The sequence below is a fragment of the Syngnathus acus genome, chromosome 8 (genome assembly GCF_901709675.1).
Source record: "Syngnathus acus chromosome 8, fSynAcu1.2, whole genome shotgun sequence".
NCBI classification, from domain to species: Eukaryota; Metazoa; Chordata; class Actinopteri; order Syngnathiformes; family Syngnathidae; genus Syngnathus; species Syngnathus acus.
This window is the reverse complement of record NC_051093.1, coordinates 6103608-6128135: the sequence shown is the minus strand read 5'-3', so window position 1 is coordinate 6128135 and position 24528 is coordinate 6103608. Positions and strand designations below refer to the sequence as shown.

The following is a 24528-nucleotide window of genomic DNA, read 5'->3' as shown; positions in this document are numbered from 1 at the left end:
TGATGATTACGTAACAGTTGACAAAGAAAGTGTGCAAAGCCAGTCATAAATCTACTCAGAAAGCGATATTTCAAACTACTCTGTGTTTTGCCATCATCGATTTTAAGCATTGTGTGTTTTCCTATTCAGGACATCCTATTTGCTTATATCTATGCACAAATATCTTCGTATTTATCGCTTCGACCTTTGACCATAACTACTAGGCCTCGTTTGCGTGACCCTGGCATTCCAGCCATCCATTTTCAACTTTTACATAAATAAAACATCCGTGACGCATTTGGTAGTTCTGCTGCGTCGTCCTCTGAGAATTGTGTATACATGCTTTACTTACTCTAGCTCTCACTGGGCTCTATTCAGCAAAAAGTCATTTTTCTCCTGAGTCAGCATGTTAATGGACATAATTAACTGTGCATGAGTGTGCATGTTTTTGCATACGCAGTACTTACACATGTGTTCAGAAACCCAACCACTGATCCATCCATACACTTTGTAGAGAGAGAGAGAGAGAGAGAGAGAGAGAGAGAGATGGGTGTGAAACACTCCATCATATCCCTGCTGCTCTGCTCTAACTGAACCAAGTGTTTTAGTAGATTGAAAGAAAGTGGAGGAAGGGAGTAGTGCCGCAGGAGGGATGGTGGTGGCGTGGGCGGTCAAAAAGGACAGACAAGAGCTTTAGGAGACTCATTTTCATCAAGCACAGCACTTCTCATTCCAAAATCCTTTTTTTTTTTTTTTTTTTTTTTTTTTTTTTTATAAAACATGGGCTCAGCAATCTCTTAATTTGTACGCTACTTCTCAATTTAATCACTATAACAATGTTGAATAGGCAATTTTAATCAGATGTGTGCCTTGTATTTTGGATGATTTAAAATAATGTATTTATTTTCTTCGAGCAGATTAGTTTTTTTGGAGATGTTTTCATTTTATTCTGCTTTGAAGTTTGACCTTTAAAAACTGACGCATCATGGATTTTTGCATGCCTTGTCATATGCCAAACTATTCTTATGATAATAGATTGGAATATAAATATAAAAAATTTCATTTTCTTTTGGAGATAAGCGTGATTTTGTGAAAACGCAAGACACGCACAGCGGATATACTTTATATCTGAATATCATCTTTGACCTCATTTGATCCAATCATATGAATTCCACCTGTCCATAACCTTTCGCAATATGTATTTGATTCATAAAATCAGTTTCCCTTTAAGCCTATTCAACCTGATTTCTCTCATACCCACAAGCAGAGAGGCGCCAGGGAAGACTCCTCCTTCACTACCTCTCTCTCTCTCTCCTCCTCCTCATCTCCGTGACACCTTGCAAGGATGCACTTACAGGGACTAAATGCACAGCGGGGATCGGTAGTGAATGGGACAAGCTATTAGCAGAATCAGAATAGCACCACCACCACCACCATCACTCGGGCGCACCGACCGAAGCATGCCTGATCGCAGCCATGACTTGCTCGGCGTCAGATAGCGAGAAGATCGTGATCAACTGCGGCGGGATCCGACACGAGACCTACCGGAGCACCCTGAAGACGCTTCCGGGTACGCGCTTGTCCTGGCTGACGGAGCCCGACGCCTACAGCAACTTCGACTACGACCCCAAGTCAGACGAGTTCTTTTTTGATCGCCACCCGGCCACTTTTGCATTTATTCTCAACTACTACCGCACTGGGAAACTTCATTGTCCTAATGATGTTTGCGGGCCGCTCTTCGAGGAAGAACTCGCCTTCTGGGGCATTGATGAGACGGACGTGGAGGCATGCTGCTGGATGAATTATCGGCAGCATCGCGACGCCGAGGAAGCTCTGGACAGTTTCGAGACCCCCGAGCCAGACGTGCCGGAGGATGACCCGGCTCTTACCGGCGGAGCGGATGGTGACCTGAAGCGGTTGTGCATGCAGGAGGACGGCCGCAGGGCGACGTGGTGGGAGGTGTGGCAGCCCAAAATGTGGGCGCTGTTTGAGGACCCCTACTCATCGAAATACGCCCGGGTGAGTGGCCGAACAGGCTTAAGCTATTCTCTCTCTTTTTTTTTTTTTTTTTTTTTTTTTTTTTGCTTGCACGTTTATGCGCATGCATCTGTCTCGCCATTGCGCATTGCTGCGGGAAAAGTTTCCTCCAACCCGCATTGGCAAGCAAAATAATGGACAAAGATTGAAAAAAGTTGACGCAAGAAAAGTTCAAGAGAAACATTGCACCCCTCAAAACATCCGAAAGTCCATGTCTAGCATTTTTACATGCATTTACATTATTAATATTTTCTGTCCCCTTTTAAGACTAACAAACAAATAAGGCACATTGCAATGGTTCACCATCTTGATCTAATGCAAGATGCCAGCAAGGTCCCTCAATGGCACTTATGTGTGAGGCATGTTGCCCTGGATCCAGTTTCATATTTCCTCAGTAATAATAAATGCATCTCCGCTTTAGGTTCAGTCCATGCCTGTGCATGAGTCTGTGTCATGATGGATTGATAACACAACACTCAAGGTTGTGCTTTCTGATTTAAATTTGTAATACTTTATTGACCGAAGGGATGTCTGTCATTTTTGCATTTGGCAATTTGCCATAACTCCTGTACCCACACCGCTCATTTTAAATTAATTTGATTTAAAGGCCTAGCATTCGCCCTTGAAATCAGTGTTTGTAAACTGCATCATCAGGAGAATTATACCGAACTGTAATCTGGCAAACACACCACATTTTTAAAAAAAGATGATCTTTAAAACACAAAATCCATGGTTGTCTTTTTCTAATGTGCCCCGTGATTCCCTGGCGACCTGTCCAGGGCTCTATTTTGGTAGACTGGCACCACTGGCGGTGCTAGAATTTTTTGCGGGGGGGGCAAGGATAACTCAGGGAGTCCGTTAAACAAACAAAGTTTTACAAATCCTCAGTATTCTTCAAAAAACGCTAATAAAGATACCAAAACAAAGAAAACATCACCATGTACACAGTTAGATTGTGCTTAGGGCTGAGAATGAAAATGGGGACCGCAGTGTTTACAAATTTTGCAGACATTGTAAAACCTCCTTCAGGGCACTGCTAAGTAATTTAGAGAGGAGTTTTAAGATGTGTATTTCTTCTTGCATCCACGTATAGGAAGGATATTAAGTTCATATTCTTTCTAATCTTGTGGTTACATTAGCTATAGGTTATCAATATGCTAATATTCAATCACACTTAATTATACAAAATGTGTGTGCCATAATGAACATTTCAGACCCTATTCTTATTATTTTGCCTGCAAGCTTAATTGTCGTGGAATCTCTCAGTTCACAAAACCCAGATAATCCATTTTATCCCGACTTTGCTGACCGACCGAACCGCTGGTGGTGTGGACCAATCACAAAGCAGCACTGTTTTTCGGGGCGGAATATGCGACTGTGTCAAAAATAAGAAATGCTGATGCTTGGGGGAAACGGACAAACATGGTGGATGAATGTATGGATGCTGCAATTAAAAAAAAACGCTAACTATTATGAAACGCTATGATGTTAGCATCCGAACGACACCAGCTGGTCCAATGATTTTGTCACTCTTTTTCTTAATTGGTCAAAACAAAAGTTTTGTAGGCTTGCTCAAGTTGTCGCACTGTATCTTCCATCTTTCCGGAGCAGATCACAGTGGAGCAGTCCCAGATTGATACCCTAGAGAACTCTTTTTACTGATTCACATATCCATCCAGCCTGTTTTAGATGCATCCCCACTGCAACTACCTGATTCAAATAATCAGGATCGTTCTCAGGTTTTTATAAAGCTCGTTGATGAGCTGTCCGTGAAAATATTGTGTGACAAAAATCTGGTCCGTGGTTGGGGAACGCTAGTATTGATGAATGTAAAGTCAATCAATTTAGTTTAATTTCATTAGACCACATGCAAGATTTCAAGTGTTGTTTTATTTTGATTTCATGATTATGTCAAGGTCAAGGCAGAATTACAAGTCTTGAGCTGGGACCTCGGTCAAGCTAGAGCAAATTATGAAAAGTTCTAAATGGCAGTCAGTGTTAGCGCAAAACATATTTCCCATTCAATTGACTTATACAGGTGACACAAATGAAGGAAAAAGTTTTTAAAATATTTCTCTTCGTTTCATTTTCTTATATCACAAAAAATGGAGATTTATAGAAGGTGTGGAGACTTTTTATCTTCACTGTTAGTTTAATAACCTGTTCTATGGACTTCATACTTCTCTTTTCCATCACTGGAAAATGATGGCGTCTTCACCTTGACATTGCAACTTCTATAAATTACGCATCTAAAATTTGGACAGTTTCAAATTTTGTATGGCACTTTAGGAACCTTGATCCTATTAATATTTATCATATGCACAAAATTGGACCTCTGCAAACACACGCACAGGTTACATAAGCGACCGGGGGGCGGGGGGGGGGGGCAGTTTGCGGTATTGTCTTGCGCAAGGACACCACAGCCGCATGTCCGAGGAATTTTGGAGGTGGATGGTCACTCTGCATCTCCACAGTGGAAGGTGACAATTTTAAACTGTTAGCCACGACTGTTGTGGCATTCCGTATGGATTTTTGTAACCCATCTTTCCCCTTAATTGTTAGTGTAGTAAATGTTAGAAATAACTATGGAGGCAGTTTTCTCAATTCTGGCCAAATTCTACCTTATGATTCATGGTCTGGAAATAAGAGCACAGCTAAATGAGTGATGGGGAAACCAAAAAGGGATGACAGTAAAACAAAAAGGAATTGGATAGCAGGTGAAGGGTAGCGTCAACGTAAAAGCAGAGGTGACTTTGAAAGTAGTGCAGTCTACGTTTTGATTGCCAATACAGAAGGAAAAAGATAGCTTGGGAAGATGGAGGGGAGGGTGCCAGTGCAGCAGCATCTGCAGTAACAGCCGCAGCACTTCAGGTCTGGCAGCACCTCACTTGCGCCTGATTAGCTCAATTTATAGCCCAAGGAAATGTTGAAAGAGGATCAGAGAAAATCATCAAGCGTGTTATCACTTGTTCACTCCATTCATGTGCTTTTAAAAGCCTTCGGTTGATTCCGATGCTTTTTCGAATTTGATTAACCACTTGGGAAATTTCAAGTCATCACCACTGACAGCACTGAAAATTGGTTAGCCAACTGCTTCAGGATTGCAGATTATTGCTACTCAGATCCCCCAAATTCACCCCCCCCCCTGTCTCTCATCTACTCTTCACCCATCCATTCTCAGCTACCACCGTTTTCATTGGTGGATTTTATCCAGCTGACTGCTTGTGCTATAGCATAACACTGCAGTGGCTGTAGTAGCTGACTGCGCTGTACTCTGCAGCAGAGCCACACTCTGAGAAAAGGGGGTGATTATGGTTAGGGGGGGGTTTGGGTGGATGCGAAGGAACAATAGTAGGGACAAACTGGGGGTCGTTTTCCCACACACCCCAATAATCCCCATTTATTTTTTTGCTGAGCTCGGCATGGTGGGTTACCCGTACCCTCTTATTGATGGGGTTGTTGGTCTTCTTCAGGCGGATGTCACAGCTGAATGGTGTTCCTTTCAAAGTAAAACCTTCATGCGCACGTTGCCCTCTCTCTTTTTCACCTCTGCTTCATCCGAAGTGGATGGGATGGTAATAACTTGTTCCTAAGGGAGAACTAGGTAGAATTTGCAAAAATGTCTGAAATTAGCAGTATTTATATAAATAGAGAGATTAGAGTTATTCATATAAAAAAGACATACTGACCAATCCTCTTTTTTTTTTAATCGATATAGGGTCACTTAAATAATACTGACATAAGGAGTACAGCATACATAGTACACATATACAGCAATTTATTAATTAATTTATTTTATTCATTTTTTTCATTTGTCCGTCCGCCCATCTATTCATTCATTAGTTTTTTTCATCTGTCTGTCTGCCCATTTATTTATTTATTTATTTATTTTCATTCATTCATTCATTCATTCATGGGTCAACATTTCAAGATCATTTGTTTTTTAACTTTAAGCTGTAACTTTAAGATTACAGTTACATATTTAAATTAAATAGTATTTAATGGTCATCTTTAGATGGACCATTTACACTTACTGTAATCGGGTGGGTGTCTAAATTGACACCGATCCATTCTTAATTTACATCGGGGGGCTATTTACACACTGTGATGATAAAAACTTCGAAAACTGTCATTCTAATCACTGGAAAAACATTTGAGAATGACATTTCTCTAATGGAGAATTTGCATCTGAATGACTACTAAGTCCATTCACGAATGGCAGAACATCAAATCACTTTTGCATGCTGCTCAACATAATGAGTTTGCTAACACTTCTGTTGTCACACCAGGCTAAAGTAGAATTGGAGTGACACGGTAAAACCAATAAGATTATTTCCTTGTTATAGATAATAATCTCTGTCAAGGATTTGAAGGACTTTGTTTTAGAAAATAGGATGACTTTCTCAAATGGACACTTTTTAATTGCTCATAAACACCAACATTCAATATCTTAACGTGCATGGTTTGAGTGGACCCCATGAGTGTGTTTGACTGGTTTGGGCCTCCAAACTATTAAATAAAGCCCCTGGCAGCAATAAATACAAATTATTTTCTTATTCTTTATTGTAGCCTTGAAGACAACACAGCTTGCTCATACTCTCCCATCTGTAACAAAAATATCCAAATAAGGATGATGGAAACAAATATATTCTTGTTCCTCCTTTCTCTTTCTATATTACCGCAGATATTTGCAATGATTCCCCTTTTTTTTTTAAACAATTTCTCGCTCCCTATCTGCTGGTTTGTTGCGCCATAGGCAATATATCCACCAGGGTCTCCCTTCCCCCTCTGTGCTTTTCAGGATAATGCTGCGACAGAGCTTTCTTTCTCTCCCTGTCACCAGAGAGAGAGAAAGAGAGAGAGACAACTGCACTGTATTTGATGACACGTCAAGAACTCGTATTTAACCTCTGCATGATCTTTAATGCTATCACATCACACAAGGTCCGCAACACAGTCAACATCACACGCCAAAGCAGCCAAACAAGGTTGTGCGGAGAACCTCGTTTTTTAACCATGTGAAGTGGATTACTGCAAAATGATCTGCTACTGTGCAGAGTTTGAGTAGGCTAGGGATGTGTAGGTAATTATTCTCATATACATACAAGACATGATTTTCATGCTAGCTGCAGTTTAATGTCCTTACCTACTTTAAATTTTTAATAAATAATCTAATATATCACTTGTTAGCTTAGCATTTTAAAATAAGGGCACTTTTATAAAATGACTGGTTGATTGCTTATATCAGGGGTGTCAAACTCGTTTTTTTTCCCGGGCCGCATCGTAGTCATAGCTTCTTTCATGACTGTCAACCCAAATAAATGTATGAGCACCTCATATACAGTAAAAGCTACAAAACAAACTGACAAATAACTCATTTTAAATCAGACGAGTAAAGAAAAATTGGTCAAATATTAAAAAAAAAAAAAAAAAAAGATATTAAAAGTGAAGACAATTTGCAATTCTAGTAATGACACACGAATTTGATGCACAATTTGTCTTCGCGGGCCACATAAAATGATGTTGCGGGCCGTATCTGGCCCCCGGGCCTTGAGTTTGACACTTGTGGCTTATAAATTGAGGGCTGAGGCAAAGTAAAAATATTGCAATATATTACATGTTTATCTGTCATGGTACGGTCTCAATACACAAATATCTGACATTGACACAAAAGTCAAAAGTAATTTATGGATGGAATGTGAATGGATGAATTGTCTTACTGAGAAATTAGCACATCATTGCAGTTAAAGAGTTAAATGTGGGCTAACTCAAGCAGGAGGTCATTCCTGCTCTGCTTACCCAATGACCAATGACTTAATGCAGTCTTGATAAATATTTAAAAACTCATTAATAATCAATGTACAAACAATTTGCCATTTGAGATTAGTATAAAAGTAGTGCATCAAATTTGTTTTCCCTTTCCTTTTTAAAAAAAAATATTTTCTTTAATATTGCCTGGCCACTTGAGTGAGGAAGCAAGATCGATTGCAGCGGAGCAAGGTCGAAGGCTCTCAAACTTGTCTCCCGCTGTTCTTAATATTCTCTTTCCTGCTGTCTTGAGCATGAATTTCATATCTTGCAAGCAGACAGACATGTTTTTCAAGGAAGGAAAGGAAAGGAAAGGAAAAGAAAGGAAAGGAAAGGAAAGGAAAGGAAAGGAAAATAAAGGAAAGGAAAGGAAAAATGAGCTTTATGTCGATTGCATGTATATATTTTCGCCAATTTTTGGCCAAATGTCTCTCTTTGACTTTGCTGAGCACTCTCTGGGACAAGAGGGACAGGAAACCCTTCCAATTTCAAGTCTCATTATTGTGTCACACATTGCATTACCTTTTCTTTTGAAGTTTAAAAGGTGTCGAACGGAAAGCTCAGCGGGAATAAATGACCTACATCATTTTTTGTTGTGCACCCAGCAATTTGAAATAGTGCTGCTCGTGAAGATGAATTGTGATGATGTAGTATAGATTTATAATGAAAAGACATTGATGCTGTTTTATTTTTCATTACATTGATCTCCTTTCCTTGCACCAGCAACCCGTCACCTTGCTGATTCAGTGCAGTGTACAGCTTTGCTTACGCATGTGTCTCCTGATGGCCAAGCTATAATTACTAGAAGAGCCTTGCTAAATCTTATGCACACTTGAGATTGACTGGTTAAAGTTAGTTGGTTAGTTGTCATGACTAAAAAAAAAAAAGAATTTGGAGGAGCATACAGAAATTTTTTTATTTCAAAGGGCAAATAAAAGGTGATATTTACATGTCTATTGTTGGATGGTAGTATATACTACTACCGTAATGGCCTGAATATAAGATGACCCTGAATATAAGACGACCCCCTCTTTTTCAAGACTCAAGTTTAAAAAAAGACTATATGAACCCAAAATTACATTTTTATACAGAAAATAATTACAGTACATCTGAAACAAATGATTTTTGCCTCATTCAAATCATGCAAAAACACTATCACGTCTTAATATCTGAACATTTAAATATGTAAACTAAAGTGCAATCACATTTGTAAATGAATGGCTTCTGGTTTTTCCATTTTCTGTTATCTCTTCTCTTATTTTCTTTTCTTTCTTACCGCTATTTTTTATTGTTCTTCTTCGTGCTACCGCTATTTTTATTTTTATTCTTCGTGACAGGGGTTCGCGTTGGCCTGCGGAGTTAAGTTCAGCATTCGCTTTAAAGATACCTGGCACCAACGCACCATCTAGCGAATGGGTCTAGACCCCGAATGTAAGACGACCCCCACTTTTTCAGTCTTATTTCAATGCAAAAAAACACCGTCTTATATTCGGGCCAATACGGTATATGACCCAATTACAATATGCTTACATTCTAAGGAGAGCAATGGAGTGGAATATGCAAGGCAGGGCAAAAGCAATTGGAAACATGTTGAGAGTGGAAGAACAACTCATGCATACATAATAGAACACAATAGAAACAAGCTACATATATACACTGTAGGTTGTGTCTCACTTCATTGCTCCTACTCTATATATCTAATTTACAGTTTGTTTTAATTTAGATTTGGGGGGTAAACACAATTACAACCATTCAGACAGACTATTTGTTGAAAAGTGCCCTTTACTCAAGTGGAGACACTCTGCATTTATTGTTAGTGCATGAGAGTGTGTGTGCATGAGTGTATGTGTGTGTCCGTGCTGCAGTCTTAGAAAGGACATTCCGGGTGCTGCATCACTGCTACAAAAGAGAAGGTGACATCATTATTAAAAAAATAAAAACGGTACTGTCGTTGGACTGCTGTTACATGGATGGATTATGAAATTATTGACTGATTTTGTGAGTTTTAGTGAAAGTAGTTTTTTTTTTCCTTTTAAAAAAAACAGCAGCACTTCGTAGTTTCTCAAGATGACTTGTTCGTCATCTAAACACGGTCAGAAAATATTCTAAATGACAACGAGAGAGGGACCCGTTGAGTTCATTTTTGATATTGGGAGTGGGAGTAAATAAGTGCTATCACACACTTCCTCACTGACTCCTCCACCTAAAGCACCTTTTCTATTACACAAGCTTTATGCCGCTATTTTAGCTATTAATAACTATAAGGCAGCCCTTACATAGACCAACAGTCCCCCCACCCTCCGCCAGTGAAGATGATACTAGGTTCAGTTCACGGAAGCCAATGATATTAATACTAAAGGGAAGCAGCAGAAGCTTAGATCTGCATTGCACTTATTACCTTCAAAGTAATGGGTTCACATTTTTTCAACACGTTAACATTAAATTTGTAATTCACAGATATTATTATTATTGTCATTATTATTATTATCATCATTATTATTGTCATTATTATTATTTCTATTATAATTATTTCTATTATTATTATTATTACTACCCTGACTGCACATCCATGCTTTTTACAAGGTTGTCTTTTCCTTTAAATTAGCTGCTCTTTTCGGTTGTGGATGTTAGCTAAGAGCTAAAATGTGATGTCACAGCAGAATAATTGACTTTTAGCCACTCGGCCGGTTGGAATGGTCTAATAAGATTTAAACAAAAGATGCTTTCACACTGCCTTCCCGGCAAATTGGCTCATCGGCGCCGTAAACGCTTTATTTGCCTGACTTTTTCAGACAGAATTCACCCAAGCGGTGCGTTGGTGTGTCTCAAGGTTGCGTTCACAATGCGATTGTGGCTTAAGGTATTCGGAAAATTAAAAAGCGTCGGCGTCTGGGACAGAAACATTTGCTTTGACACAAAAGAGTGTGGCCCATGATTCTCACATGCTGGTTGACCCTTCGTGCAATTTGTCTCTGATAATTATTTCTGAAGCTGACTAAGGTCAACTTTTTTAAAACGGGGACAAAATTGTTGGTTCCAGAAAAAAAAACGGATCACTGGAATAACTTGAACGGTCACTGGAATAACTTGACAAAGAGTAAAATACAAATATTAGCTGAAATGTTATATTTAGTGATGCAAGAAAAGAGCAAAGAGATTTTCTTGTCATGTTATATGACAGGAGCTCGGGAATGCAATGATAAAGAGAAGGACCGGTGAGGAATATAGGGAAGCAAAAAGCAGATTGTCTACTGCGGTATGTGTCGTGTAGCTTTAATAACTGGGAGTACAATAAAAAAAGATTAGGATTAGGAGTTTGAGGAATTTCCATGATATCAAAGTCCACACTCAGCACGGCGCTCTTTAAAATCTTTTTAACTTCAGAGCACTAAATTACCACACTCAAATTTAATCGCGTTTAAAATATTATTATTATATGTATATATAAATAATATATTGCATATTATAGACACAGAGCTTTTCATATTCTGCTTACATTTTTTTTTAAATAACATTTTAAGAATGCAGAATTCTTACAAACATGTTTGGTGTGCGTGTGTGTGTGTGTGTGTGTGTGTGTGTGCATGTTTGCATGAGATAGAGAAATTTTGTGTAACCAGGACAGCTCTAGATAGGGATGTTAAATTAGACCATGGTTAATAAGCTGTGGGACTCAATGTGCTCTCTTTGGATTAGACCAAGACTTCATTTGTCTGTCTTCATCGTTGACCTGACACACACTTACAATCCCCTCCCCCTGCACACACACACGCTGTGTGTGTATACATACATGTGTTATGATAACAAAATGGTTCATCAACCAAAGATAAGTTGAATAAGAAAGCTTTATTAGCAAGAAAACAAGATTGCGTACAAATGTATCTAGGCCGCTAACATAACACCAGGATTATATTTGTAGATTGAGCTAATTCTTTTTTTTTATGGAAATGTGAATGATGTAATTACTGCACAGCAACACAACTCTGCACAAAGGTGGGTTAGTTTTAGTGTTAGTAATTATGCAGATCAGCGGATCTGAGAGAGGGAAGGCTGCGTCAGTGTGGGAGTGGTCAGAGTTTGCTTCAATCATGCCCAATGAAAGCGGCTTCTCTCATTCCATTTAAATGCGATAATCTAGTCATGCACTTGAGTCTTAAAATACCGAAGGGCACATCTGAGTTGTAAATTGGGATTTTGAATACAGATTCATTCATTCATCTTCCGAACAGCTTGATTTTATGAGGTAGGGTGGGGGCGGCTGTCATAAAATTCCAAACACACAGCATGTCTGTGCAATGTAGATATGGCTTATAAAATACCTATTAAAAATGACCTTCATCACCTTACATAATGAAAACTGAATTGAATGGCACAACTCATCCAAAACGTCAATGCAGAAAAGTTTAGCATGCACATACATGGTTTTGTGTAGATGTGTTTTATAATTCATGCAGGATCGTTATCCCCGATTATAAAATGTGGCTTGATGGTTGCATATCATGTTTGTAACAACCTAATCCACGTCAAACTCGTTGAAAAAAATCAATCATGGACGGAGCTAAACACAAACACTAGCTGTTGTATATCTATGGTCACTAGCATTTGCCACAAAGCATATTTTTTTTAGATAATGTTGACAAAAATGGTTAAATACTCTTTTCGGGGGTTACTACGTTCTATTTTTGTAAGACAAGGTAGCAATTTATCTCAGCCTTTAGGGGGAAAACATCACTGTACAAATGCACGCAAGGGAAAAAGCATCTTACTGCAGCAGAGAGTAAAAATGGGTTGTAAGGAGAGAAAGAGAGAGAGAGAGAGAGCGGAGGAGAGAAAATGAGGAGAAGAGCGAGCAAATGGGGGAATGAATGGTTGGGGGCAGGGGGATGCGGTATCAAAGAGGAATGGAATCACACACACACGATTAATCCAGAAAAAGCTTCCTGAAAATAAATGGATGATTAGTAAAAATGGAATACTATATTATACTGCATTTGTGTGATGGTAAATATTGAGTTAATATTGATCAATGATAGACTATATTCTTTATCACATTTTTTTTTTTAGCTCTAGCTATGTTAAATCATTATTCCCTTGTTTTTCCCCTCATGTTTTGTATATAACTATCTGAATCATATATATCATCTTTGACTTTTTTTATTTTTATCCATCATCTCTATCTGCTGAGTGTGCTGAAATCAATGGATTTGCAGCAGTGAGGCCATTTGCACTTAGATCATTGCTCCATACTCTCCATGGTGTTATAGATACCCCCTAGCGGCAGCTTTCCTGTATAACAGCCTCACATGGTGCAATGGCTCAGAAATGCAAACCGACTCGTGCACAATGAACCCCCCCCCCAAAAAAAATGGAACAGTGTTAAGGAGTCTTCACAGAGATGATGCTGTCTTGAAATCGTTTACTCTAAGATGATGAAAATGAAGATGGTTTTGAATTGGAAACCTTTTTTTTCTCTCCCTCTGCAGTATGTGGCATTTGGCTCCCTCTTCTTCATTCTCCTCTCCATCTCTACGTTTTGTCTGGAGACCCACGAAGCCTTCTACACCATTTACAACCTGACCGAGAACGTCACTGTTAGCAATGTGACACAGGAGGAGGTACTTTTTTTTTTTTTTTTTTTTAATGAGTTAGTGTTAATTAATGTGTCCACTGTGAGCTTTTAAATGACATAAATGATAAAAAATACAAAAGAGGATTCAGGTTTATGCTATCCAAACTTTTAAAGATGAATTTTGAAGCTTTTAATAAGTCAATCAGAACAAAATTATTGGTATCCTTTTTGTTAAAGAAAGAAAAACCCACAATGGTAAAAATAAAAAATAAAGGTTAAGTGAATAATAATGAATAAAAATCAGGCATTGCTTTATCAGGTTGCTCAAGTTATGTCGATTTTACTCTAATAGCATTTAAATTGAGAAAGAATACCAATTATAAATATGAATCTCTCCTTTTTGATTGATATGAAATGTTTTCACTGGCATTAATTTCACATCCATATTGCTGTAGTGCAGTAAAATGTGACTTGATGAATTTGTTTATTCAGTGTTATTATTTGTGTTGCTTCCACTCTACAGACAGTGTTTGAAGTGGTGACAGATGGATGGCTGACATATGTTGAGGGTGTCTGCGTCATTTGGTTCACAATTGAGGTGCTGTTTCGCGTTATCTTCTGCCCTGACAAAGCAGAGTTCTTCCGCAGTGCCCTGAACATCATAGACATTGTGGCCATTGTGCCCTTTTACCTGGAGGTAGCGCTTAGCGGCCTTTCCTCCAAAACAGCCAAAGATGTGCTCAGCTTCCTGCGCGTGGTTCGCTTTGTTCGAATTCTGCGCATATTCAAGCTTACTCGCCATTTTGTTGGTTTGCGGGTACTGGGCCACACTCTGAGGGCAAGCACCAATGAGTTCCTGCTGCTCATCATTTTCCTGGCACTTGGGGTCCTCATCTTTGCAACCATGATTTACTATGCTGAACGCGTAGGTGCTGACCCGGATGATCCGACTGCTGGCGCCCACACAGACTTTAAGAACATTCCCATTGGTTTTTGGTGGGCAGTGGTGACCATGACAACACTGGGCTATGGAGATATGTTTCCCAAGACTTGGTCAGGAATGTTGGTTGGCGCCCTCTGCGCCTTGGCCGGTGTGCTGACCATCGCTATGCCTGTTCCCGTCATTGTCAACAACTTCGGGATGTACTACTCCCTGGCCATGGCGAAGCAAAAGCTCCCCAAGAAGAGGAACAAGCATATACCCCGTGCACCGCAGCCAGGAAGTCCCAACTATTGCAAACCAGATGCCCTCGCCATGGCGACCGCCTCGCCGCATAGGCTCATGGGCAATGTTCTAGGGCCTGGCATGGTGGGATCTGGCAGCATGATGGGTGCTGGAGATTGTCCACTGGCACAAGAGGAGATCATTGAAATCAACAGGGCAGGTATGTGATCTGTTGTACACTATTTAATTGGATCAATTTGGAAATACCTCTGTATTTCTTTCCACCCCACAGATTCCAAACAAAATGGTGATGCGGCAGCCAATGCAGCAGCACTAGCAAATGAAGACTGTCCCACTATTGACCAGGTTTTGGGAGATGATCGCAGCCCGGCCATTGGGGGCCACGGTTCAACCACCAGCCGGGAACGCTACCCGCACGATCGGGCCTGCTTCCTATTGAGTGCTGGGGAATTCCAGCGGACAACAGACGGCAACGTTCGAAAAGGTAGGGGCATCAAGTGGCTTTTGGAAAAGCAGGAGGTTCACAGAACTTTTGCCGACGCAGGGTAGCCTACTGGTTTAAGGCGGTTTTTATTGGAGTGCAGGAAGACAGATCAGTGTAAACATTTATGTTCAAATTCACTAAACATAAGGCCGTTTTCTCAAATAACTCTTCTATATAGATACCTAAGACATTCATCCTGAGGTTGTTGTTTTTTTTTTTTTCACCACATAAACCTCCTCAAAGTCATATTTCCAAATGTCTTGTATTCAAAATTTTTCACACATTTTTAATGGTTGATATTTTAAGGGGCATTTGGGCAAAAAAAAAAAAAATCAATTCATAATCTTGAATCATCACACAGTCCGCACATTTGTATGGTTAAGTGAGTGCAGGACAGTTTAGAATTCAGATTTGTATATTTGTGACACTGATCCTACAGTGCTGAATGCTGCTTTAAGGTAATTGGAAGGGTTCAGGGTTTTAATATCCAAGATTGCATGATGTTAAAGTGTGCTGTATTTAACTCGTCACGTGTTTGTACAAAGTATGTTGGTTGTTTGTCCTTCTGGTTACATGATCCATCTGTTTGTTTTTCAGCCTATTAGTTTCTTGTTTTCTCTGTTAGTTCATCCCTGTATGTGTCGTGTCTTTTCCAGCTGTCTTTCCCTCATCCTGCTCCTCCTCCTCTTCTTCAAACCCTGTCTCCTTTCACTCTGGTATCTACAAATAGTGGGCACCAAAAAAAAACATTGGGATAGTTTTATAAAACATTCTTATTTCATTATTCTAGTTGCAGATTTTGCAATGTAAATGGTTTATTATCAATTGTACTAACCAGCAAGATTTCATTTAAATGATTGAGCGAGTCTAGATATTATTATTATTATTATTACCAGAGTGAAAGTGGCCCATTTGTACTGTTGCACTTGCATTGTTGTGCCAGGCCAGTGAGAGCTGGCGGTTGATTGGTTGGCCTTCTCTGTCTCCTCTGGAACTGAGCCCAGAACAGTTTTTACACCACAGTCCTCCGAGAGCACTGCCTATTTTACGGAGGACTGCAGTCCAGAATTGCATTGCAGACTCTGACTCCATTTTACTGGGAAGCTATTTGATTTATACCAAAATATAAACATTACATTTACTACTGATTGATGTCACATGGTGGGGTGCTTTGCTGCCCTCAAACGCTGATTTTTCATCACTTGGGTAATTCTGTTAAATAATATTTCAAGTGTTACATAAATCAAGATTCTTTTGGTTGCAAAAAAAAGTACAATTGAGTTTTTTTTAATGCCTAAGCTTTTGTTGAAAACAGACACACTGATATTGCTCTCATTATATCCAGGTTGCAGAAAAGAAATTTTTTATTTTTATTTTTTTTTGTAGCCCCAATGCTGCTCGTAACTCAACAACTTCCACTGTATGATTGAAATGTTGCTTTTAAATTCCATCTGACACTACAGTGACAGTTTAATTGACTAAGAGTCCCAACGACTACTCGCAAATGGTTGTAGCCGTTTTACTGAGTGCACATTTCCAACCGTCAATACTAATCTCCATACGAATGCCAACAACAAAACAACATGCTTGTCTGCTGATAAACAAAACTTACAAACTAATAAACTTGCGGATGCCGGACTTCTCTCAAATATAATTTGTCTGTAACCAAACGATCATTTTCAATTGTGCAGTATATTATAATTTAGGTTCTAGAATATGATAGATATTTAAAAAAAAAAAAAACATGAATAAAAATAAGGTGATTGATAGCAACAGAGAGGGAGTAATGAAATCTAATAGACCCAGAAATGTTTTGCCAGATTATGGCATTCATGTAAATTGCATGATAACATCATCAGAAACATGAAAACAATTAATTGAATTAAATCAACAGCTAATTTTAATCATATATGGCTTTATGTACACCTAAATATATTTTTGACAATGATTTAAAAAAAAAAAAAATCTACCACATCATGTCGATTTTTTAAAAATTTTTTGGATCATGCTAATTTTCCACAAATGTTTCACACATGGAATCGGTCTTGTCAGTGTTAAATTACTTTTTGGTGCAAATACAATCAAACTGCTCTTTTTAAGAGAGGTCCGCTTCTTCTAATGCCAGCTCGCATTGCAGAGGTAATATTTTAAGAAAGATTGTTGCGCAGTGTCTCTACATTTCTCCTCCTCAACAACATTAACAAGCAGTAGGCATACAGTACATGTGATGAGAAAGCTAATCAGTAAGTGGCTGGAGGTAAAACAAGGAAATGGGATGCTGCATTAGGCACATACTTGCTTTGAGTTTGAAGTCCTCTCTGGCTGCCACCCTGTCTCCATAATTTCTTGTCTATCCCCAACCTCCTTCTGGAGAAACGTTATTGATTTTCTTTATTGGCAAACAGATTTGTCTGAACTGACTCTTTTTTTTTTTAGTATTACTGAGTAGTCCAGGCTCTCAGCAACCTCGGCCCCATTTGGATAAAACATAGTTGGGATTTTGGTCATTTGTTTTTCTTTTGTATTGCCCTATTGCAACATTCTCGCTATGTCAGGACGATGGGGCTTCTGACTTGGCATTTATGTTCTAAAGCAGGGGTGTCAAACTCATTTTTTTGGCAGGCCGCATTGTAGTCATAGCTTCTTTCGGAGGGCCATTATGACTGTCAGCCCAAATAAATGTATGAGCACCTCATATTATAGACAATAAAAGATACAAAACAAACTGACAAATAACTCGTTTTCAAATCAGACGAGTAAAAACTGGAGAAATATAAAAAAAAAAAGATATTAAAAGTGAAGACAATTTGCAATTCTAGTAATGACACACAAATTTGATGCACAATTTGTCTTCGCGGGCCACATAAAATGATGTGGCGGGCCGTATATGGGCCCCCGGGCCTTACGTTTGACACCTGTGTTCTAAAGCGAGGGGTTTTCAACTGGTTTTGTCCAAGGGACCACTATTTTAACCAAGAAGCAACTCGGGGATCACTGCTTTGGCGGAATATTATTTTATTTTGCGCCGAGGGAGGATAGACCTATACAGGCTATTTATTTGCATCTGTATGTCTATTTTGGGAATCTCAGCTACATTTGACTAAAATTTGGATGGGTAAATAATTCACAAAATTAGCTGGAAAATAAATCAAGTCTACATAATATATATATATATATATATATTTTTTAAATGTTACAATTATTTTCCATTTCCAATTCCGCAGGCCACCTGCAGTACCGCCGCGGACCACCAGTTGACAATCCCAAACACGAGACAACTTTCTGTGTTTTGGGGAGCAATAATCTAAAATCCCCATTTTTGTGTCTAGTCTTGTATTTGCCACCGAACAAGCACCTGCTTCCTTGTTCGGATTGAGATCCACACGAACCGGGCAACACCCGATTCTAATGAATCAGAGTAATTCTGCCAATTTTGCAGCATCAATATTGCCGACACCAACCACTGTTATCCCATGTATAATATAAGTCCAAATATAGTACTCCTGTATATTGTTCAAATAAATTATAGTAGGTGCATTGCAAAAACAACGCCTGACAATAATTTACTGTTATTCTTCTGAGAAAAAATTGACATATAAAATAAAAGGGAATTTAACACGATATTTAGAAATCGAAATATTCAACCAATTCTGTTTGAGCTCAGTTCCAGATGACTTACCCATGCATATAATGCTCGCCACAGTTGTTGTTCTTAAATGAAGCACCATAGTGTGTTCTCCAGGAGAAATGCACACTAAAAATGGAGGAAAAAAAAAATACTATTGAATTTCCAAAAACATTACAAGATTTGTTGTAAGCAATTGTATTGTCCCTTGGACACAGTTGTGCCCCACAAAAAAAAAAAAAAAAAAAATGTGTTCAAGGGATATCGTGGCAACTGATTTTTTTGTAACCCACGTTTCTGTTTTTGTCCTGTGTCTGTCCGTCCATCTGTTTGTCCCTCTGTCTACCTGTCTGTCTTCTCCTCTATTTCCTTTCATCTGGGCTGATTTTGTTTTGAACTTATCAAATGCTTGTCCGTAAACAAATGGCTTCAATTTGCTCTTGTGTGCTGCTGTCAATGTATCTAACATCTGTTTACTTTCAAATTGACATTGCAATTCCATAACACACATTGCTTACATTACTACTTTGTCATGAATGCACATTATGGTCGATATATATATATTTTTGTTGTATTTTAACCTGGTTATGTAGCCACAGGTTATGAGAAATCCCGCAGCCTAAATAACATCTCTGGAATGACGGGAGCTCCTTTGCGCCTCACCCCTATCACCAATTCCACTTTTGAGCCTTTCGAGCCACCCGGGCTGAGGCGATGCCACTCCCCCATTCCCTCCATCTTGTAGTACAGTAAAGCTAACAAGGAAATATCACACCACCCAAAAAAAATACAGCACATTTAGTCTTGTGCAAAACAAAGACACGTATACAATTGTAAAAATATAAAAAAATGAATTAAAAAATATAGGTAGGTAGATTTGCAAGTGTATTTTCAAATTCTCTAACATACCTGCCTGACTAACAAAGACAGAGGCAAAGTTAGTTTAGGCTAATACTTTATAGCTCGGTTAGCTTACTTGTGCTACTTCTTGCCTCTGTCAATTGCACCTGCACTTGCACCACTTTATGCTGTTTTTCAATTTAACTTGAGGTTAGAGACTTTCAATCTTGTGCGAACGACACCCAAAAAAAAAATTTGCTGGACAAGAGCGGGACTGAAATGTCCCATTGTTTTCGATTTATTAGCCTAATGCTAATACGGTTCCTTGTATGGGAAAAAAAACATGGCTCTAATTATTCGGTACCTCACAATAAAGCAGTGGCATAGAAAGAATAGCTATCCAACATTTATGAAATACAGTATTTGTTAATGTTGAGGAATGACCTTAGACGTGAAACAGACCACTTAATACACACACAAACAAAAACAAAAAAACACACACTAAACTCTAGCATGTGTTTTTACTTTATAACGGAAAAAAAAATAATAGCATACAAGTAGATCGAAAATAGAAATTGTAGGTAAAAAGCATTTCAGAAAATGTGGCACTTCTGCACCTTCTACGTGATGAGAAATGAAAGTCACTTTATTAAATGCACGCAGCACATTTCTCGTTCTCACTTAGTTTAGGTAAGATGAGTAAAGAGATTCAGAATAATTGCATTGTGTACCCGCAATATCAAATAAATAAAAGTTGTCTTCATTTTTGATAGACCCTGAACCTGGGAATCCGTTGTGACGAATTTGGAACGATTGAGAAAAAAAGAATTGAATCTTCTTTCATTTGTATCCTCTTCGGTCGTCGTAGTAATTCCCAGACTCGTTTGGACACTTTTTAGACCTCTTAAAGGTGTTCAATAAACCGAAAATACAAATTACTCATTGTCTTTATTTGACTTCGCTATACAAACAACAGCATAATAATTCTCATGTCAGAAGTCACACATATTTCTATTTGGATGCAAATCATTGTAGCCTCTTTCTTTTCTATTTGCTGTCATTAATATGTCAATGTTTTGTTCTCAATGCACAAAGCTTCATTTATCAATACGTCTTTACATAGTGGGGATTATAATGTTTGCCGGTTTGACGTCTGAAAATCATAATGCCTACAGAAAGGCAGTTGTCTTTATTTTAGTGCGTCACAAGTCATACATTTTGCCAATCACTGAAAACTATGGGATGCCAAGGGGAGCAAAATGGCTGCATCACCCCCAACATGCTCCTCGTGTGGCATCTCAGTAGAAGACTGAGCTGCACTGTTCATAAGTGAATTCGAATTGCTTTGATTTGTAAGTCGGCGATAAAACAGGAAATGTCGAGTTTGTCGATTCAATTTTTTGGGGGATAATTAAGCAAGCAAAAGTTTTTTTTTTTAGGGTTTTAGTTTTCCATTAAGTCTTAAAAAAGGAAAGGGGGGTGAAAAAAACTTTTGCTGAAACAATATGTAAATATTCTCACATAGCAATTTGTCAATATTTATTCTAAGGTGACAAGCGCACTAACTCTGCAGCTCAGCCCATATACGAGAATTTCATCTCATCGCCCATCACCACCAACAGCGATACAACTTTGCACTGACTCCAGTGTGATTTGGCTGTCAGTGGCAAGATTTTGAGTTTACACCCTTTTTGGCTTCTCTTTCTTTCCCTGTTGTAACCCTCATGAACTCCCACCCTACCCCATCCTATCTCTTGTCTTGGCAATTCAGTAGGAGGCACTGTTAACGGCTACTGGAGCGACAGCCCATGGTAAAGGAGCAATGGACAAAAGCAACACGCCACGTGGGGAGGAACTTGAAAAAAAAAGAGACTGCATTCAACATCCAAATATGCAAAAGTAGCAAAAGGAGACTGCACTGCGGGATTTGTGAGGTTGTCATCTGACTCAACCACATGGATTAGTGTTCATGTGTGTGTCTGTGTGTGTGCGCATGCATCTACCTCTGCACGGATGCACAAATTTGTTGAGAAGACGAAGGGATACTGCAAAGTTGTATTCGTTGTTTTGCAGTACGCAACATCTTTTTGTCCGCTGTTTTAGAAGAATCGCTCCTCAACATATCCCGACTGATTAATTAGCTCATCAGCAAATTCTGTAGAAGCTTGATAATGATCCTGATCATTTGAATCCAGTGTGAAGCCACCGAACGATTACTAAAATGTTGCTCCCCATTTGAGGCTGATGAGTATTTAAAGCTAATAAATATAATGTAAAATATATTATGTGACAAAATTTATCCTCGCAAAAAAGTTTTTCTGTGAATATTTTATTTATATTTTTATATCGAGAGTTCTGAACACCCAATTAGAAGCTTGCCAGACAGAGTTACATTTTTACAGGAAAACGAGTTATGCTTCATCAAATCTGCTTATTTTCATTCTCGGCAAGATGGAGTGGTAAGGGGATCAATATTGGTCTTAAGTGCTTAAGTCGGGCAAGACATTAGGAAAGCCTTCTTGCCCATGATTGATGCACCCCTGATTGTGCACCAATAAGACAAATGTAGAGCAAAGTGTTCATCAGGCAAATTTCTGAACTTTTAAGAGTCAACCTTGCAGTTTCTTTCAGCATAATTTACTGTACGAGATAGGTCCCTGGCTCTTGTTTTTTTTTTTTTGCATAGCAGCTATAGATTGATTCTCCATTATGCTGCAAAGGAAAACAAAAGTGAAAAATATCTGGCAAGATGGGACTTTCTGATGAAAGGTGCAGAAATATTGTGGCAAGTTCTTCAACGTCTATAGCCTAAGTACTGTGCATGCTAACATTTTGTACCTGCACAAATGCTGACCTGCATTACTATGTCAGTGTGACTGGGCCCTGATTCAGTCAACTCAAGGCAGCTTTAACATGGACTGATTGAAATGGTATTTGGTCATGCAGGGTTTTATGCTCATTGGACTACATGTGAATATTAGGCAACAGTTTCCATTTTCCAGAGAAATGTATTTATTATTTATTTATTTATTTATTTTATTTGTTAATTTGTTTATTTTTTTTATTCATTTATGTATTTATTTATTTTTGGGGTCCCTGACAAATATTTCATTCACTTTATTTGGCATGGACACTGTGCACACACAGGCACACATCAAGACCAGTTTCCCCAGTTTCTACACTTCAACCTCCCATCACCATTTCTTCACAATGTGTGCCACTTATGTCATGATTCTGTACATAACATGTAAAATGTGCATTGTAGGTAACTGCATGGATTTCCATTGCAAGCAATAAGGATTCTGGTATGAGAATAACGTGAGGGTGTTTGATAAGATTTTAGTCTTGATCTGATTAGATATCGACTACGAGTTGTGTGTGTGAGTGTGAAAGTATGTTTTGGCACATGCATATGCACTAACAAAAGCATGAAAAAAAATCTCTTTGAATGCAAGAAGAGGCTGGACATGCTGACATTATGCATGCCAAAATGCTATGATGCTACTGGTCAGTAAAGACCAAGTTAAGGTACTGTAATGGGGCTGGGCAGGGGTGGGAAAGTTTATTTTTGCAGGATGGGGTGGGGTTACGTTTCATACGTCTTGTATAGCAACTTTCCTATTGAGCTTGAGAGACTTGTGATAAGAGAAACATTAACATGTTTAGCTTATGATTTTTCCCTTGACTTCTGTGCTTCTCTTTCTTAAAAAAAAAAAAAAAGCTATTCTGAAAGCCATGCGCTTATCAGATTTATGCAAAGACATGCAGTAAATATGCATGAATGCAATGGGGGGGGGGAATAACTTCAATCCAGCTTCTTCCATGAATGTTAGAATGTCTGCTCTTCTGCATGAAGAACATTACCCCATCCAAGAGACTGTCCTTACAAAAAAAAAAAGAAATCCCAATTTCTTTCTTTGTTTTTATACTTGTATTTACATTATGTAGCAAATTCTTCTGTCACTTTAAACTTCTTTTTCATGCGACGGTCAGATCTGACACAGAGACTTTCATCATGTGACTTGACATTGAATTTGACATACTGTTTCTTATTATTTGCATGAGTTAAGGGTAGTTCTATTCCTTTTCAAACCACTTTGACAAGGCGTTGGACTACATGTATATAAGAGATGCAACATGAGTTGCAATGTATTAGGGGATGGTGAATTTATTATTTCCTTGAGATGTCCACTTTAGCATTCAAAGTACTATGCAAGGTAAGATGGCAGGAACAAAGTCTGCAGGAGGATTTCGATTCACACATATCAGAAACATCAGCTACAGTTAGTTCATATCATCGTAACTTTTCAGAGGACAACCTGGGACTTGAATTGTATCACAATTAATAGACAGACATCTCATGCTATACAAGTGATTAAATTAACCCAAAGACATGTAGATAAATGAAAAAATAAAATAAAAAAAGTGACATCTGCTTAAAAAAGAGGTGTTGTCTTGTATAGATATTCTCCGTCTCACTCTTTTTGCAAAAATTTTACAATATTGACCTACTGCGCCTTTTCAGCTGAATTGCATGGCATGAGTCTAAGCGAAAACAATACTGAAAAAAGATATCAAAACATGAAATGGACTCAAGTTTTTACTTTTTGTAAAAAAAATAAAAAAAAAATAAAATAAATCATTTCATCTCAATGCAAATGTACATCATGATCCATCAACGCTATTTTGTGTTTGACCAAGATCATGTTCTTGGATGAGAACATCCACGGCAATAAATTCCTGAAAATATGTGACGTTTAAAATAAAATTCTCATCGTCAAACACTCCACACCTCAGGGGAATTGTGTTGAGAAACTAAAGCCAAGAAAGTAGTATTCAAGCCGGGGCTTTCATGAACTAGTCAGAAGACAAAATGTCAACTGAATATTTCTTTAACATGGTTTATAAGCATGAATATTTTTTGCATGAGCTCTGCAAGCCATTCTGATTAGCTCTATGCATACTAATAGTATGACAACCAATGAATGAATGAATGGCGG

General features: G+C 38.5%; 1 protein-coding gene across 3 annotated transcripts; it reads left to right on the top strand.

Annotated features, from left to right (window-relative positions):
* Positions 1-107: 107 nt before the first annotated feature.
* On the top strand, positions 108-24312 carry LOC119125600 (potassium voltage-gated channel subfamily C member 1-like). Of its 3 annotated transcripts, none has more exons than XM_037256227.1 (5): positions 108-1998; positions 13308-13439; positions 13917-14778; positions 14851-15063; positions 21303-24312. In XM_037256227.1, exons 1-5 carry the CDS (start codon positions 1456-1458, stop codon positions 21341-21343), a joined length of 1791 nt encoding a protein of 596 aa, XP_037112122.1. In that variant the 5' UTR covers positions 108-1455; the 3' UTR covers positions 21344-24312. The 3 variants fall into 3 exon arrangements, with proteins under 3 accessions (XP_037112122.1, XP_037112121.1, XP_037112120.1); XM_037256226.1 differs by having other exon boundaries at positions 21300-24312; XM_037256225.1 differs by having other exon boundaries at positions 19282-24312.
* Positions 24313-24528: the final 216 nt, after the last annotated feature.